The sequence below is a fragment of the Neovison vison genome, unplaced genomic scaffold, assembly GCF_020171115.1.
Source record: "Neovison vison isolate M4711 unplaced genomic scaffold, ASM_NN_V1 Scaffold_088, whole genome shotgun sequence".
Taxonomy (NCBI): Eukaryota; Metazoa; Chordata; class Mammalia; order Carnivora; family Mustelidae; genus Neogale; species Neogale vison.
Window position 1 is genome coordinate 157,416 of NW_025334892.1, and position 13,460 is coordinate 170,875.

At 46.9% G+C, this 13,460-nt stretch overlaps 2 protein-coding genes across 2 annotated transcripts in view; one reads left to right on the forward strand and one right to left on the reverse strand.

Annotated features, from left to right (window-relative positions):
- Nucleotides 1-1,184: 1,184 nt before the first annotated feature.
- LOC122898012 (cytospin-B-like) overlaps nt 1,185-13,460 on the forward strand; it is a 334,551-nt gene continuing 322,275 nt past the window's right edge. Inside the window, 1 exon segment of the mRNA XM_044236199.1 lies at nt 1,185-1,331. Within this exon segment, the coding sequence (XP_044092134.1) occupies nt 1,185-1,331 (147 nt within the window).
- LOC122898010 (A-kinase anchor protein 10, mitochondrial-like) overlaps nt 9,538-13,460 on the reverse strand; it is a 69,280-nt gene continuing 65,357 nt past the window's right edge. The window contains 1 exon segment of the mRNA XM_044236197.1: nt 9,538-10,145. Coding sequence (XP_044092132.1) covers nt 10,006-10,145 — 140 coding nt within the window. The 3' untranslated portion in view covers nt 9,538-10,005.

Genomic DNA, 13,460 nt, shown 5'->3' on the forward strand with positions numbered 1-13,460 from the left:
CTGGAATCAGCTGTCTGTCCCCTACTGGTGTTTTTTAAAGTGCATTTTTCCCGTTTGTTTCTTTGAGGGGATGCTGCATTACCTGGGGTTTTGGTATTCTGTGCCACACCTTAGTCATTGCAATACACGAAGGCTGGGGCAGGGCTGGAGATACCATTTCCCTCCTGTGCGGTTGCACAACTGATAGAAGGAACGGGCTCTGGGGGGCGCCTGGGTGGCTCAGTTGGTTAAGCAGCTGCCTTTGGCTCAGGTGGTCCTGGGATCGAGTCCGGCATGGGGCTCCTTGCTCAGCGGGGAGCCTGCTTCTCCCTCTCCCTCTGCCTACTGCTCTGCCTACCTGTGCTCTCTCTCTCCATCTCTCTGTCAAATAAATAAATAGGATCTTAAAAAAAAAAGAAAGGAAGGAAGGAAATGGGCTCTAAGAGGGCTCTAATGAGAGCCTGACGGCTGATGGCAAGCCCTGGGCGGTCTTTCACACCTCCGTCTGCAGACACTCTCCCCCCGGGGTTTTTAACTGCGGCCTGGTCCTTAGCACGAATTTCTTTCATACAACAGTTTAGACCGGGGGGAACTCTACATACAGTGTCAGATCGGGCCAATCAAATACGCTCCGTTCACTTTCAAATGGTCCCCATTTTTGCTGTTTTGCTGGAAAGGAAAAGGCTGTGCTTCCGGGAAATCCAATTTTCAAGTAATTCATTTAGATCTATTTGATAATTCCGTGGGTTGTGTCCTTGTCAACCCCGAAGCTGCAAGTGTTAAGGACACAGAATGTCTTGACTCAAGCGGCTTCATTTTAAGGGGATAGGTATTTAGTCCACGGACCTAAAGTATAAGAGCAGAGCATAATAATAGTATGTATTCTACCGTATACTGATACAGTAAGACGCTGAACAAGGTGCTGACATTTTGCTGAAAAGCAATGTGAGAGCATCAATGAAATCATGTGTACGTTTCACTAGATGGTTAAAAGCCATCGTGGACCTGTGCAAAGAAGCCTTCCCTCAAAGATGTCAGCTCCGGAGATAATACTCACTGTCCGCCCAAGGAGAAACCCTCGATCTGATAACCGTGGGAACATGGAGATCGGGGAGGGCTCCGAAATGTGGCTCTGCATGTTCAAGTTGTGGACACATGTTTCTCTTTCCCGTCTCGCGCAGGAAGACAGACTCACCAGAACAAACATGAGGAGCGCAGCCAAGCCCTGGAATCCGGTCCTCAAAGCGGGCAGCCATGGGACAGACAGGGCGCGGCCCCTCCCGGCGGCGCCCTCTGGCATGAAGAGTTCGAAATCTTCTACCTCGCTGGCGTTTGAGTCCCGGCTCAGCAAGGTACAGACCCAAATGCCCCCACGTGGCTGCTGGGCGCCCCTGGGGAGCCCCGGGAGGGAGGACTGAAGAGGGCGGTAAGCAAGACTAGCGGCCTGTCAGGGTCAGGAAAGAGGTTCCCTGGAGGGTCCCATGAGAACCAGCCCATCCAGACCCGAAGGAGCGGAGCAAAGGGTGGAGGGGAGCAAAGGGGCTCCGGTCTTGAGAAAGGAAATGTGCAACATGTTTAACAGAGAAACTAAGAATCCCCTGCCCTGATTGATGTGGACTCCCCCGTTAGAGTTTTGCCCCCGGCACCCTAGCTGTTGGGGGTCAGGACCACCAGGGATGTCTCCTCCGACCTGATCATGGAGTTGTCAATTCTCCATCTCATCTCACTTGCCCATCAGTAGCATTAACTTGATTGATTACACCCTCCGTGTGGGAAAACATTCTCTCAGTTTCCTCCTCCCTCCCCGGTGGCCCCTCAGGGTCTCCGCTGCTGGCTCCCACTTATCCTCCAGGTTTCTAATGTCAGGTGGGCCCAGGATACAGATTTGGGGGGAGGGGGTCTCATCTCTTATCTAGCTACTGTGTCAGCCCCAAAGCCACCCTTACCGTCTTGAGATGCGATTCAAAAATCGTATCACCTGCCGACAAGCGTACTCTTGAAAAATCAATATAACACCCTAACTATAAGAGAAAAAGAAGAGGCAATTCATGGTTAATTAAGTAATCTGTGTTTGCATTTGCATGTGCTTGAGCGTGACCACTGACAGACCTGTGGTGCTCCTTAGAGCACCGAGGATGGGGCAGCTGTGTACGAAGTACGTTATTTTTCTCTCTAAAACCAAGGGATGCTCGAGGCTCAGATAATGATGAAAAGGTGCTCCCCCTCTGTGAATGTCTGTAGAATGTGTGAGAACTCTGTGGGATATGGGACCACGTTTGTGCAACCTTGCCACATGCGTTGGAGGGCGTCTGGGTTCCCCATCCTCCCACCCATTAAATATAAGCAGCACCTCCGATCAAGGGGGGTAACTAAACATGCCCTCCCCCAATTTCCAACTTGCTCCCTGAGTGAGGGTCAGCACTGGCTGCGTCGAGAACAGTTGTTCTAGTGTTAGCGGCTGTTGCTGTGAATTTTAATACAGGGAAGGACACTTGAACATGGGTTTGAGCTGCAAGTTCACTTAGGTGCCGATCTTTATAGAACAGTCCTGTAAGGGTATTTTCTCTCCTGATTTTCCTATCATTTTCTTCTCTCTAGTTCACTTTCCTATAGGAACATGGTATGTACTACATGTCACATACAAACAAGGTGTTAATCGACTGTTTATGTTACCTGTAAGGCTTCTGGTCAGTAGTAGGCTATGAATCAAGTTTTGGGGGAGTCCGTAGTCATACCTGGGCTTTTGACTGTGTGGGTCTTGGCACCTCTGTGCTCTTGTTCAAGGGTCGACGGTATGTCATGGGAATGACATACGAATTTGCATCTCCACCCAGGAGCCCTCCAGCTGCCTTTGTGACATCCCCACTTAGATGTCTAAAAGGTACCCAGAGGGGCGCCTGAGGGGCTCAGTCGGTTAAGCGTCTGACTCTTGGTTTCGGCTCAGATCGTGATCTTGGGGTCGTGAGATCAAGCCCGCTGTTGGGCTCTGTGCTCAGCACAGAGTCTGCTTGAGATTCTCTCTCCCTCTGTCCCTCCCCCACTCATGTGTGTGCTCTCTCTCTCTTTCTAAAATAGTCTTTAAAAAATAAAAATAAAGATCAATCAAAGGCAGCTAGAATGTAACAAGTCCAAAACAGACGTCCTTCCTTTCCATCTCGTGCCCCCCCTGAATCTTCCCCTTTGAGTCATTTCATCTTCTCAGCAGCTCAGGCGAGCGCCACAGCCTTGGGCCCTGCTTTTCTCACATGCCACAGGCCATCAGCAAAACGCCATCACTTCTGCCTTCCAAATCGATGTCAGCTTCAGCCAACGGCCACCACCTGCCTCCCTTGGGATCCCCAGGCTCTTGCCGCCACCTTCCTTGCACAGCCTTCCTGAAGCATCCCCATCCTTTTTTGTCTTTGCACCCCACCTTCTGTTCTCAGCAGAAGCCAGAGTGGTCCTCTCAGCACATTTGTGCCATCACATCTCCACTGAGAAGCCCCTCAGGGCTCCCCATTTCACTCAGGGTGAAAAGCAAAGTCCTTGATAAAGCCGGTGACTCCCGGAGATCCCATCGCCTCTCAGATGTCCTTGCCGTCCCCCCTGCCCTGCTCCCCCTGAGCTCCAGACACACGCTCTCCTGGTGCCCAGTGGCATTGCCCCTCTATGAGCTAGACGCAACCCTGCAGCAGCCTGTTTGCGGCTCCTCTGCCTGGAGCATTCCTCCTCCCCTCACCCCTGCTCCTCTGCCATTTCTTCTTTAAGTCTATACTCAAATGTCACCTTGTTGGAGGTCATCCCTGGTCACTCAGTGGAAAGTGCCCCATGGGCCCCCATGCACCCTCCTTGCTCTCCACTTTCTGGCTCTGTGACTCAGGCAAGCTACGTACTGTCCTGAGCTCTGAGATGAAGGTAATACCTTATTTACCTTGAGGAGTAAATGTGCACAAAGTGCCCTACATACGATTTTGTTTATCATTCCATTATGCTGGACTTGCCCATTATTTCCATGGTTTTTATTTTTATTTTCTTTCACCTGTAGCACATTTGAGAGACTTTTATTTTTTTTAAATTTTACTTATTTGACATAGAGCATGAGGAGGGGGAGCTGCAGAGAGGGAGAAGCAGGCTCCCTGCAGAGCAGAGAGCCTGACATGGGGCTCTTTACCAGGACCTCACGATCATGACATGAGCCAAAGGCAGATGCTTAACCAACTGAGCCACCTGGGTGCCCCAAGGAGACATTTTTAATAAAGATTTTAAATTAATATGTATGTTTCAGACCATTAGAGCTTCTGGAATCTGTCAAAATGTTTTTGAAAGCAGTGTTTAATAAAAAAGGTTTGAAGGTCAGGCGGGTTTCCTAAGGACAATGAAATGTTGGCTGCTTCTGCCCCTGACAGGTAAATGTTTTTGGAAACTTGTCCCATGGGGAAACTGTCAGGAGAAAAGCAAATATCTATGTTGCCGTCTTGATGCTTGGGGTCTCCAGGTCTTACACTATAAAAGAGAAAGCATTCAAGGGAAGGGGTAGCAGAAGGAACCGTACCGAGTCTGTGCCTCTCTGGCCCTCGGCATGTTTCTGCGTTTTGACCAGTTTCCTCTTCCTGCCTCTCGCCGCATGTAAAGGATTTGCTTCCCCCCGTAGTTTACTGTGGAAATGGCAAGCACCCAGAGACGTTGAATGACTGTGACACCCATACACCACCAGCCACCTGGATGCTACAGTTGCCATCTTTACCATATTTGCTTTATAGTAAGTGGATACATATGGCATGGATATATTTGAACTAGTCACAAATAGGAAAACGAGGAATGAGGGGCGAGGAGCCCAGATGGCCCGGAGGATGTCGCTGTGGGTCTTCCATGGGCTGCTCAAGCTCAGCACGGGAACAGAAAGCCCTGGGGTGCTCAGATGCAGACAAGCCACTTCATTCTGGCGATTAGTAAGGTCCATGTCTATGAGTCAGGACCCCCTTCATTGCAAATAGCAAAGCAATGGCTTAAGAACCTTCAACAGAAAAGAAATGGGTTGAGCTTATCTGAGGTTCCCTTGTCACTGAGGGTAGAACAAAGGGACAAGTCTGCAGCTCAGAAAGGCCAGGACCAGGGACTGGAACACACCAGAACTCTTTCTCTGTCACTCATCTCTGCTCACCTCTGCCCCACTGCTCCTGTATCCTGCTAACCTCTGGTCTCCTTCGCCTTGTGTTACAAAGCATGGCTGCCAGCATGCCCATGCCCCCGACATCCCTTGGAAGACCCGACTGCTTTGCTTACTTCCGATTAGTTCCTTTCCGTTCCTTCTGTTCTGTCTTAAAAAAAAAATCAGGGCCACCTGTATGGCTCAGTGAGTTAAAGCCTCTGCCTTGGGCTCAGGTCATGATCTCAGGGTCCTGGGATTGAGCCCTGCATTGGGCTTTCCACTCAGCAAGGAGCCTGCTTCCTCCTCTCTCTCTTTGCCTCTCTGCCTACTTGTGATCTCTGTCTGTCAAATAAATAAATAAAATCTTTAAAAAAAAAATCAGGGGCACCTGGGTGGCTCAGTGGGGAGCGCCTGTGTGGCTCAGTGGGTTAAAGCCTCTGCCTTCGGCTCAGGTCATGATCTCAGGGTCCTAAGATCGAGCCACACATCAGGCTTTCCGCTCAGTGGGGAGCCTGCTTCGCCCTCTCTCTCTCTGCCTGCCTCTCTCTGCCTGTCTGTCAAATAAATAAAATAAAATATTTAAAAAAAGAGAAAAGAAAAAAAACATTGTTATTAAAAAAAAAATCAAACAACAAGGAAAAAACTCGGAAAAGTCTCTGCTTGGCTAGGCATGAGTCATATACTGCCCCTGACCCTGTGGGTAGGGTGGCTGGGGCTCCCCGCCCTTGGAAAGCAGGGACTTGTGGTTTAAGCATGTTCTGCGTGAGGCTTGGAGACCCAGCCAGGCTTACGTAATCATTCTCCAGGAGTGCTCCCCACCTGTGCTGCCTCAAACACTAGCTACCGGCCACCTGTGGCAGTTGAACCCCTGAAATGTCAGAATTAAGAGTGCTTTAAGGGTGAAATACACACCCGAGTGTGAGGAGTCAGTACCAAAAAAATATATAAAATGCCTTATTAATATATTTTACACTAACTGATAATATTTTGAATGTGTTAAGAAAATATTCTTTTTTTTAAGATTTTATTTATTTGACAGAGATACACAGTGAGAGAGGAAACACAAGCATGGGGAGTGGGGGAGGGAGAAGCAGGTTCACCAGTGAGCAGGGAGCCCAATGTGGGGTCGATCCCAAGACCCTGGGATCATGACCAGAGCTGAAGGCAGACACTTAACAACTGAGCCACCCAGACGCCCCTAAGAAAATATATTCTTAACATTAATTTTACCTTTCATCTCACTTTGTTAATAGGGCCCCTAGCCATGCATGGCTGGTGTTACATTTCCACCAACAGTGTTGTGCTAAGCCACTGGTTCTCAGAGTGTGGTCCCCAGGTCAGTAGCAGCAGCAGCACCAACCAGGAACTTGTTAGAAATGCAGATTCCCGGGCCTCACTCCAGACCCTGGAAATCTGAAACTTGGGGATGGCGGGGGAGGGGAGGCAGATTGGAGGCTGGGGTGTAGGCAGCTGTCTGCATTTTAACAAGCCCTCTGAGGATCCTCGTTCCCCCAAGGTTGAGAGCTGGTGCTCTGACCAAAACACGGTTTCTGCCTTTGAAGATGGGATTAGGATAGGTGTGATTTTAGAAAGCTTCAGATTCCGCTCCTGCCCCATCTTTGTGGAATCGAGAGGAATTTCTTAGCTACATTAATCTGTGAGCTATTTAAACTTTTTCCCCTTTGTAAGCTTTCCTGTGCAGGTGCTCGGCAGCTTAAATATCAGTGAACCGCATTCTTGAAAATGCTTATTAAACATATCAAAGTAACACCCGAAGTGCAAACCTGCCCAGTGATCTTCTGGAACAAACCAGAAATCTCAACGCATTCAGTGACCGGCCAACGAAGCCCAAAGCACAGGCGTGAAGAGAGACAGAAGAATCACTGAGCCTCCATAGGTCTGTGTGCCTGATGTTGATGTCACGGTCAAAACAGCGTGACAGAGGAAGAGTTTGCTGCAGAGGAAAAGGACCAGCTTTTAGTGTGTGTGTGCTGCCTTCTGAGGGAGCCTCTGAGCAGTAAATCTTTCTCAGATGGGATTCCTTGTGAAAGGTGCCCCCCTCTAAATGTGTTGCAGCTTCCCAGACTCCCATGCTCCATGGGAAGGAGATAGCCTGCTGCTGGCCGGTAGCACATCTGGGGTGTCCTTCTGCCTGGAAGGGGCAGGTCACATCTCTATATAACAGAGTGGGACCACAAAGGGGCCCGTCTTCACTGCTTGCTGACTTCCGTCCTCTTGTGGCTTCTGCCTGTCTTCTCACCAAAGACTGTGCTTTTAGGGAAAGGCGGGGTGGGAGGAGCAAGGTCGCCCCCATGGGCCCCACCCCCAGGGGGCGGAGCCTGGAGGTGGGTGGAGGCTGTGGGTGGGACTGCAGAAGGCAGTTTCAGTTAGGGGAGGGTGGGAGGTGCTGAGTAGGGGAAGCGGGAGCGGGTGCGAGCGGTGGGGTTCCCGGGGAGTTGTACTCTTATTTTTGGATTCCCCCCATTCTGGTTTGCAGACGGAGCCTTTGCTTTCCCGCCTTTGGCTGTGGAGTTTAATTATTCCAAACTCTGCATCAGACTTAACAGATTTTACTCCTGTGCCAGAATCAGAGAGGTGAGCGGAACCAAGTGCTTATCATTTGCATTGCTGCCTTAAAAATTTCCCTTAACCGCAACGATTTCTCTTTTTCATTTGAGGTGGTGTACAGGGAATTTTCAAAATCTAAAATCAGAGCTTTGGATGCTTGGGTGGCTCAGTCGGTTGGGCAGCTGCCTTCCACTCAGGTCGTGATCCCAGGGTCCCAGGATTGAACCTGGCATTGGGCTCCCTGCTCAGCGGGGAATCTGCTTCTTCCTCTCCCTGCTGCTTCCCCTACTTGTGCTCTCTCTGTATCTCTCTGTCAAATAAATAAATAAAAATCTTTACTTAAAAAAAATAAAGTAATCAGAACTGATTTTCTCTGGGGACCCAGGGAGGCATCTGGGCATGCTTCTAGGCAAAGCGAGTAAAGTTTTGTTTTGTTTTGTTTTTGTTTTTCTAATTTTGTTTTGGAGTTTTTTTGTTTGTTTTTCTCTATTGAGAAAAAGTTGCTAACATCCAGAACTATTGTCCTTTAGTACTAAACACATATTTCACTGGTGACCTGGCAGATAATTTGAGAGGCTAGAGAAATTGGGAGCAGGAACCCTTGTTACTCTGAGACAGGACATAGAGAAACCATGATGGGGCACCTGGAGGCAGGGCAATCCAGTGACTTCCGCCACAACCCAAGTGCTGTTTAGTCCTGTTGTTAAACTAGGGCTCTGTGCTATGCACCAGAAAATATGGTTCTGCTCACTTCTAGTGACTGGAAGTGCATGCAAATCACCCATTTAATATTCACTCTTTGTTTTTAAATGTCTAAAGACATTGGCCAATATTTCTAAGCTACTATGAAGACTTTTGCCATCTTCCTTCTTTTAGAAAGTATGCTATGGGGAGTTGCTATTTCATGAGTAAAGTCTCACAGTAGGATGAGGGAGGTGGATAGTGGTGATGGTTGCACAACCATGTGAATGTTGTTTTTTTTAAAGATTTTATTTATTTATTTCACAGTGATCACAAGTAGGCAGAGAGGCAGGCGGGGGGGGGCAGGCTCCCCGCTGAGTGGAGAACCTGATGTGGGGCTTTATTCCAGGACCCTGGGATCATGACCTGTGCTGAAAGCAGAGGCTTTAACCTACTGGGCCACCCAGGCGCCCCCATGTGAATGTATTTAATACCACTGAACTATACACTTAAAATGGCAAATTTGGGGCCCCTGGGTGGCTCAGTTGCTAAGCATCTGCCTTCGGTTCAGGTCATGATCCCAGAGTCCTGGGATCAAGTCCAGTATGGGGCTCCTTGCTCAGCAGGAGACAGCGACTCCCTCTCCCACTCGCCCATCTTGTGTTCCCTCTCTCTCGCTGTGTCTCTCTGTCAAATAAAATTTTCTTGGCAAATTTTATGTTAGGTGTAGTTTACCACAATAAAAAAATTTCTAAAAGAACAATGAGGGGAAAAGGAAAAAAGTAGACTAGCATTTGCAAGGGAACCAGGGCTTCACCCAAATTACAACCCATCCCTCACCATCCTTTTCTTTTTTGTTGAGGCCAAACATAGTTACAACAAAGTATGTGGAGCCGGTTAATCTCGGTCTTAACTGTACAGCTCACTGAATTTTTTTTTACATGTGTTTATATCTGTATAACCACCACCAAGACAAGTATAGAATATTCCAGGGGCGCCTGGGTGTCTCAGTCGGTTGAGACTGAGACTTGATTTCAGCTGAGGTCAGGATCTCAAGGTCATGAGGTCAAGCCCACATCAGGCTCTGGGCTCATTGGGGACTCTGCTTGAGATCCTCTCTCTCTCCCTCTCCCTCTTCCCCTTCTTCTGATCTTGGCCCCCCCAAATAAATAAATAAATCTAAAAAAGAAAAGAAAAGAAAGAAAGAAAAGACAGAAAAAGAACATTCTGCACCCCTGGAGGGTTCCTTCTTGTCAGTAACTCCTCCAGAGGTAACCAGTATTTTGACTTCTATCACCGTCATTTGGTTTTACCCAAAAATGGTTATACTCTTTTGTGTCTAGTTTCTTTGACTTAGCATGCCTGTGGGATCCATGCATTTATTAGTGTATCAGTATTTCTCCTCCTCCTCCTCCTTCTTCTTTTACTGTGTAATTTCCATTGTATGCTAAATCATTATTTAATTTGCCCCTTCTGTTGACTGTCATTTGGATTGTTCTGTTGGGGCTGTTGTAAATCAAGCTGCTGTGAATGTCCCTTTGATGAACTTACATACTCATTTCTCTTGAATACAGAATTAGGAGTGGGCTGGCTGAATCACAGGGTGCAGATATTCCATTTAGTAGATCCTGACAGTTTTACAAAGCATCTTACCAGTTCATACTTCCGCCAGAAGAGAGTTCCAGGTGCTTCCCAACCTCACCAACACTTGGTTTCATTTTGTTTTGTTTTTGTTTTTGTTTTTTCTCCTTCAAGCCATTCTGGAGTGTGTGGAGTAATACCCCAAAATCTAAACAATGCAAAAATGGAAATTTGTGTTTGTGTGCAAATATATAAACACCTAATCGTCAGTAAATGACCCTGAAGTTAGTGCCGCAGTGCGGGGCCGGACTCTGGGCTGTCAGCCAAAGGAGAGGAAGCCGAGCTGAACTGTCACAACACTATTCTGAGCCAAAGCCCCTAGATTGCTGTTAATCTGCTCTGTGATTCCTACAGGTTATAATTTCCTGGATCCTCAACTGCTTCATTTGCAGAATAAGGAGGTAGTATGCACCGCTAAGGAGATTCCTTGGGGTCTGAGAATACTTGGGAGTAGGGTTCTATCAGTATCCTCAGAATAATAAAGTCATCTGGAAAAGAAAACTGAGTGTGTTGGTTTAAAAAACAATACTTTTCTTAAATTAAAAAAATATGATCCATAATCTTACCACCTAGATAATCTCTGAAGAAATTCCTTTAGAATAATTAAAACAACAAATATTTAATTAGTGCCTATCTGTGGTAGGTATAATTTTAGAATCAGGCAATACAGTGCCAAATAAGACAGACAAAATCCCTGCTCTCAGAGAGGTGATATTATACTCATGAAAGAGAAATAGAGTATAACAAGTAGGCAAATAAATGAGTTAAGATAGTATCAGACACTGGTAAGAAAATAAAGAAGTGGGGGGGGTGGGAGGTTGGGGTACCAGGTGGTGGGTATTATAGAGGGCACAGCTTGCATGGAGCACTGGGTGTGGTGAAAAAATAATGAATACTGTTTTTCTGAAAATAAATAAATTGGAAAAAAAAAGAGAGAAAAAAAATATGCAACATAAAGAAAATACTCGGGGCCCAATAAATGCTTGATAAAAGTATAAAAAAAAAGAAAATAAAGAAGTGGTATGTTAGTGGTACAGATAAGCTGAGATCATGTGGCCTGGGAAGTCCTCTTGGTCTGTTTGTTTTTTAAATTTTATTTATGTACTTGACAGAGACAACAGCGAGAAAGGAAACACAAGCAGGGGCAGTGGGAGGAGAAGCAGGCTTCCTGCTGAGCAGGGAGCCCGATGTGGGGCTCGATCCCAGGAGCCTGGGATCATGACCTGAGCCAAAGGCAGATGCTGAACAACTGAGCCACTCAGGTCCTCTCTGAAGAGCGAATACTTGCCATGAGAAAGAGCTCACGAAAGCCATGGCAGGGAGAACGGCAAATGGAAAGGCCCTAATAGAGAAGGGACCTCAAAAAAGAATAAAGGAGATTCTAGTTAGATCCTAGTCCATGAAGCAGAGAGTGGCTCAAGGCAAAGTTGTAGAGGCAGGCTGGGAATATTCAAAGGTCACAGCAAAGAGGCGAGCCAAAGCAACAGGAGAAGAGGTGGGTGGGTAATTAAGCAGTCAAGTAGATAGGGTAAGAAAATTCAAAAAGCAGAGGAAAAGGGTATAACAGAAAGAAGGCATCTCCCTCTTCTCATCCTTCCACTACATTACATGCTTTGTGTATCCTTCCAGGAAATATATTACATATATTCTTCTAAAAATATCATATTCAAATCAAGACTTTAGGTACAAATTCCAGCTCAGGAGAAACACAGGTGAGAAAGGAGTGAGCTAAATAGCAGGACCAGAAAAATCCAGAAGGTAGGGCATCTGACAGAATTAGCATGACAGGCTTGTGCCGAGTCAGGGTCACAAAAGAAGGACTAAGCTAGATTAAAATAAACTCCAAGTTTATGTTCTTATTTGTATGCTTAGCACATAGCATCGTCTCCAGTCTTCTGAGTAAATGAATGGAACCTGCTGGCTCCTACTTTAGGTCATTTACTTACCACAAAAATACATTTAAAGACATGTCTGGACAGCTGAAGGAAGCATTGGGATCTATGGATGCATTTACTCAAACTGCAGAAATTACTATTAATTACTTCATGTGGGAACATCTCAATTACATTAATAATGCGAGTAACTAGATGGACCAGCTTGCTGGTGGATACAGAACCCTGCTGCCTCTACCTTCAAGCACAACCCAAATCTGACGGTTCTCCCACAACCTAAATCACGACCACCATCCTCCTCCTCTCCTTAGACCACGAACCTTGTTTCCCTGCCTCTCCTCTCAAACCCCTCCATTCTACTTTCCAAACAGCAGCCAAAACCACACCTTTAAAACATGAGTCACATCCTGGGACGCCCTTTCTCCAACTTCCAACACTTCGAACTTCCTACCATGGTCTGCGAGAACCGTCCGAAGCCTACCGCCTCCTCAGCTCATCCCCCTTCCTCCGCGCTGGTCTTGCTGCTGCACAAGTCTTGGTCCTTCTGCCAAGAACCCCTTCCTGCAGTCTTGCCAGGGCTTACTCCCCCATTTTGCTCAAGTCTCTACTCGAAATGCGACTTCCTCAATTGAGACCTTTCCTGACAACCATTTTATTTCTTCCTTCCTTCTTTCCTTTTCTTTCTTTCTTTTTTCTTTTTTTAAGTAGGCTTCAGGCCCAGCGTGAAGCCCAATGCGGGCTTGAGCTCACAACCCTGAGATCGAGACCTGAGCTGAGATCAAGAGTCAGATGTTTAAATGAGCCACCCAAGAGCTTCTCCAGACAACCCCTTTTATTTTTTTCTTTTAAAGATTTTAATGTGTTTATTTATTCTAGGGAGCGAGAACATAAGCAGGAGGCGGGGGAAGGAGAGAGAATCTCCCAACCCTGAGATCATGTCCTGAGTCAAAATTAAGAGTCGGACGCTCAGTCAAATGAGCCACCCAGGCACCCTTGACAACCACTTTTAAAACAGAACTCCCCATTATTCTTACGTTTATACATGTGTGTACACACACACAGTATGTATCTGTTTACTGTCTCTTCCACTATAATGTGAGTTCTACAAGGGCTGGAGATTTCCTTTGCTTCTCAGAATCTGTAACGACAGATGCATAGAGCACGCACTCCTATTTTAGAATGAATAAGTAAATGCGTAATATGAAGAGACTCAATAAGCAGAATGAGCAGAGATAGAGTGTGGAGGAAAAAGCTTCTTATCTTTAGCTGATAACTACACCTCTTGATTTGTATGTATGTGTATATATGTATCTATCCCTGGAAGCACCCAACACCCGTACTCCAGAGCAGGAGCACTTGTTCATGAGGTGTCAGAGGAGTAAGCCCAGCTTTTCAAAAAAATGAATGAGCTAAGAAATTCTCTTAATCCTGGAGATGCCATTATCCTCACTGACAGAAGCTATCTGAGGACAGCACAGAGCCCTTCCCAGCAAGTCCCCTGCAGAACTTGTCCAGCACTCCCTCTGCTTCAAGGTGCCCAGTAACCTCTTCCTCCAGTTCAGGTTTGACCT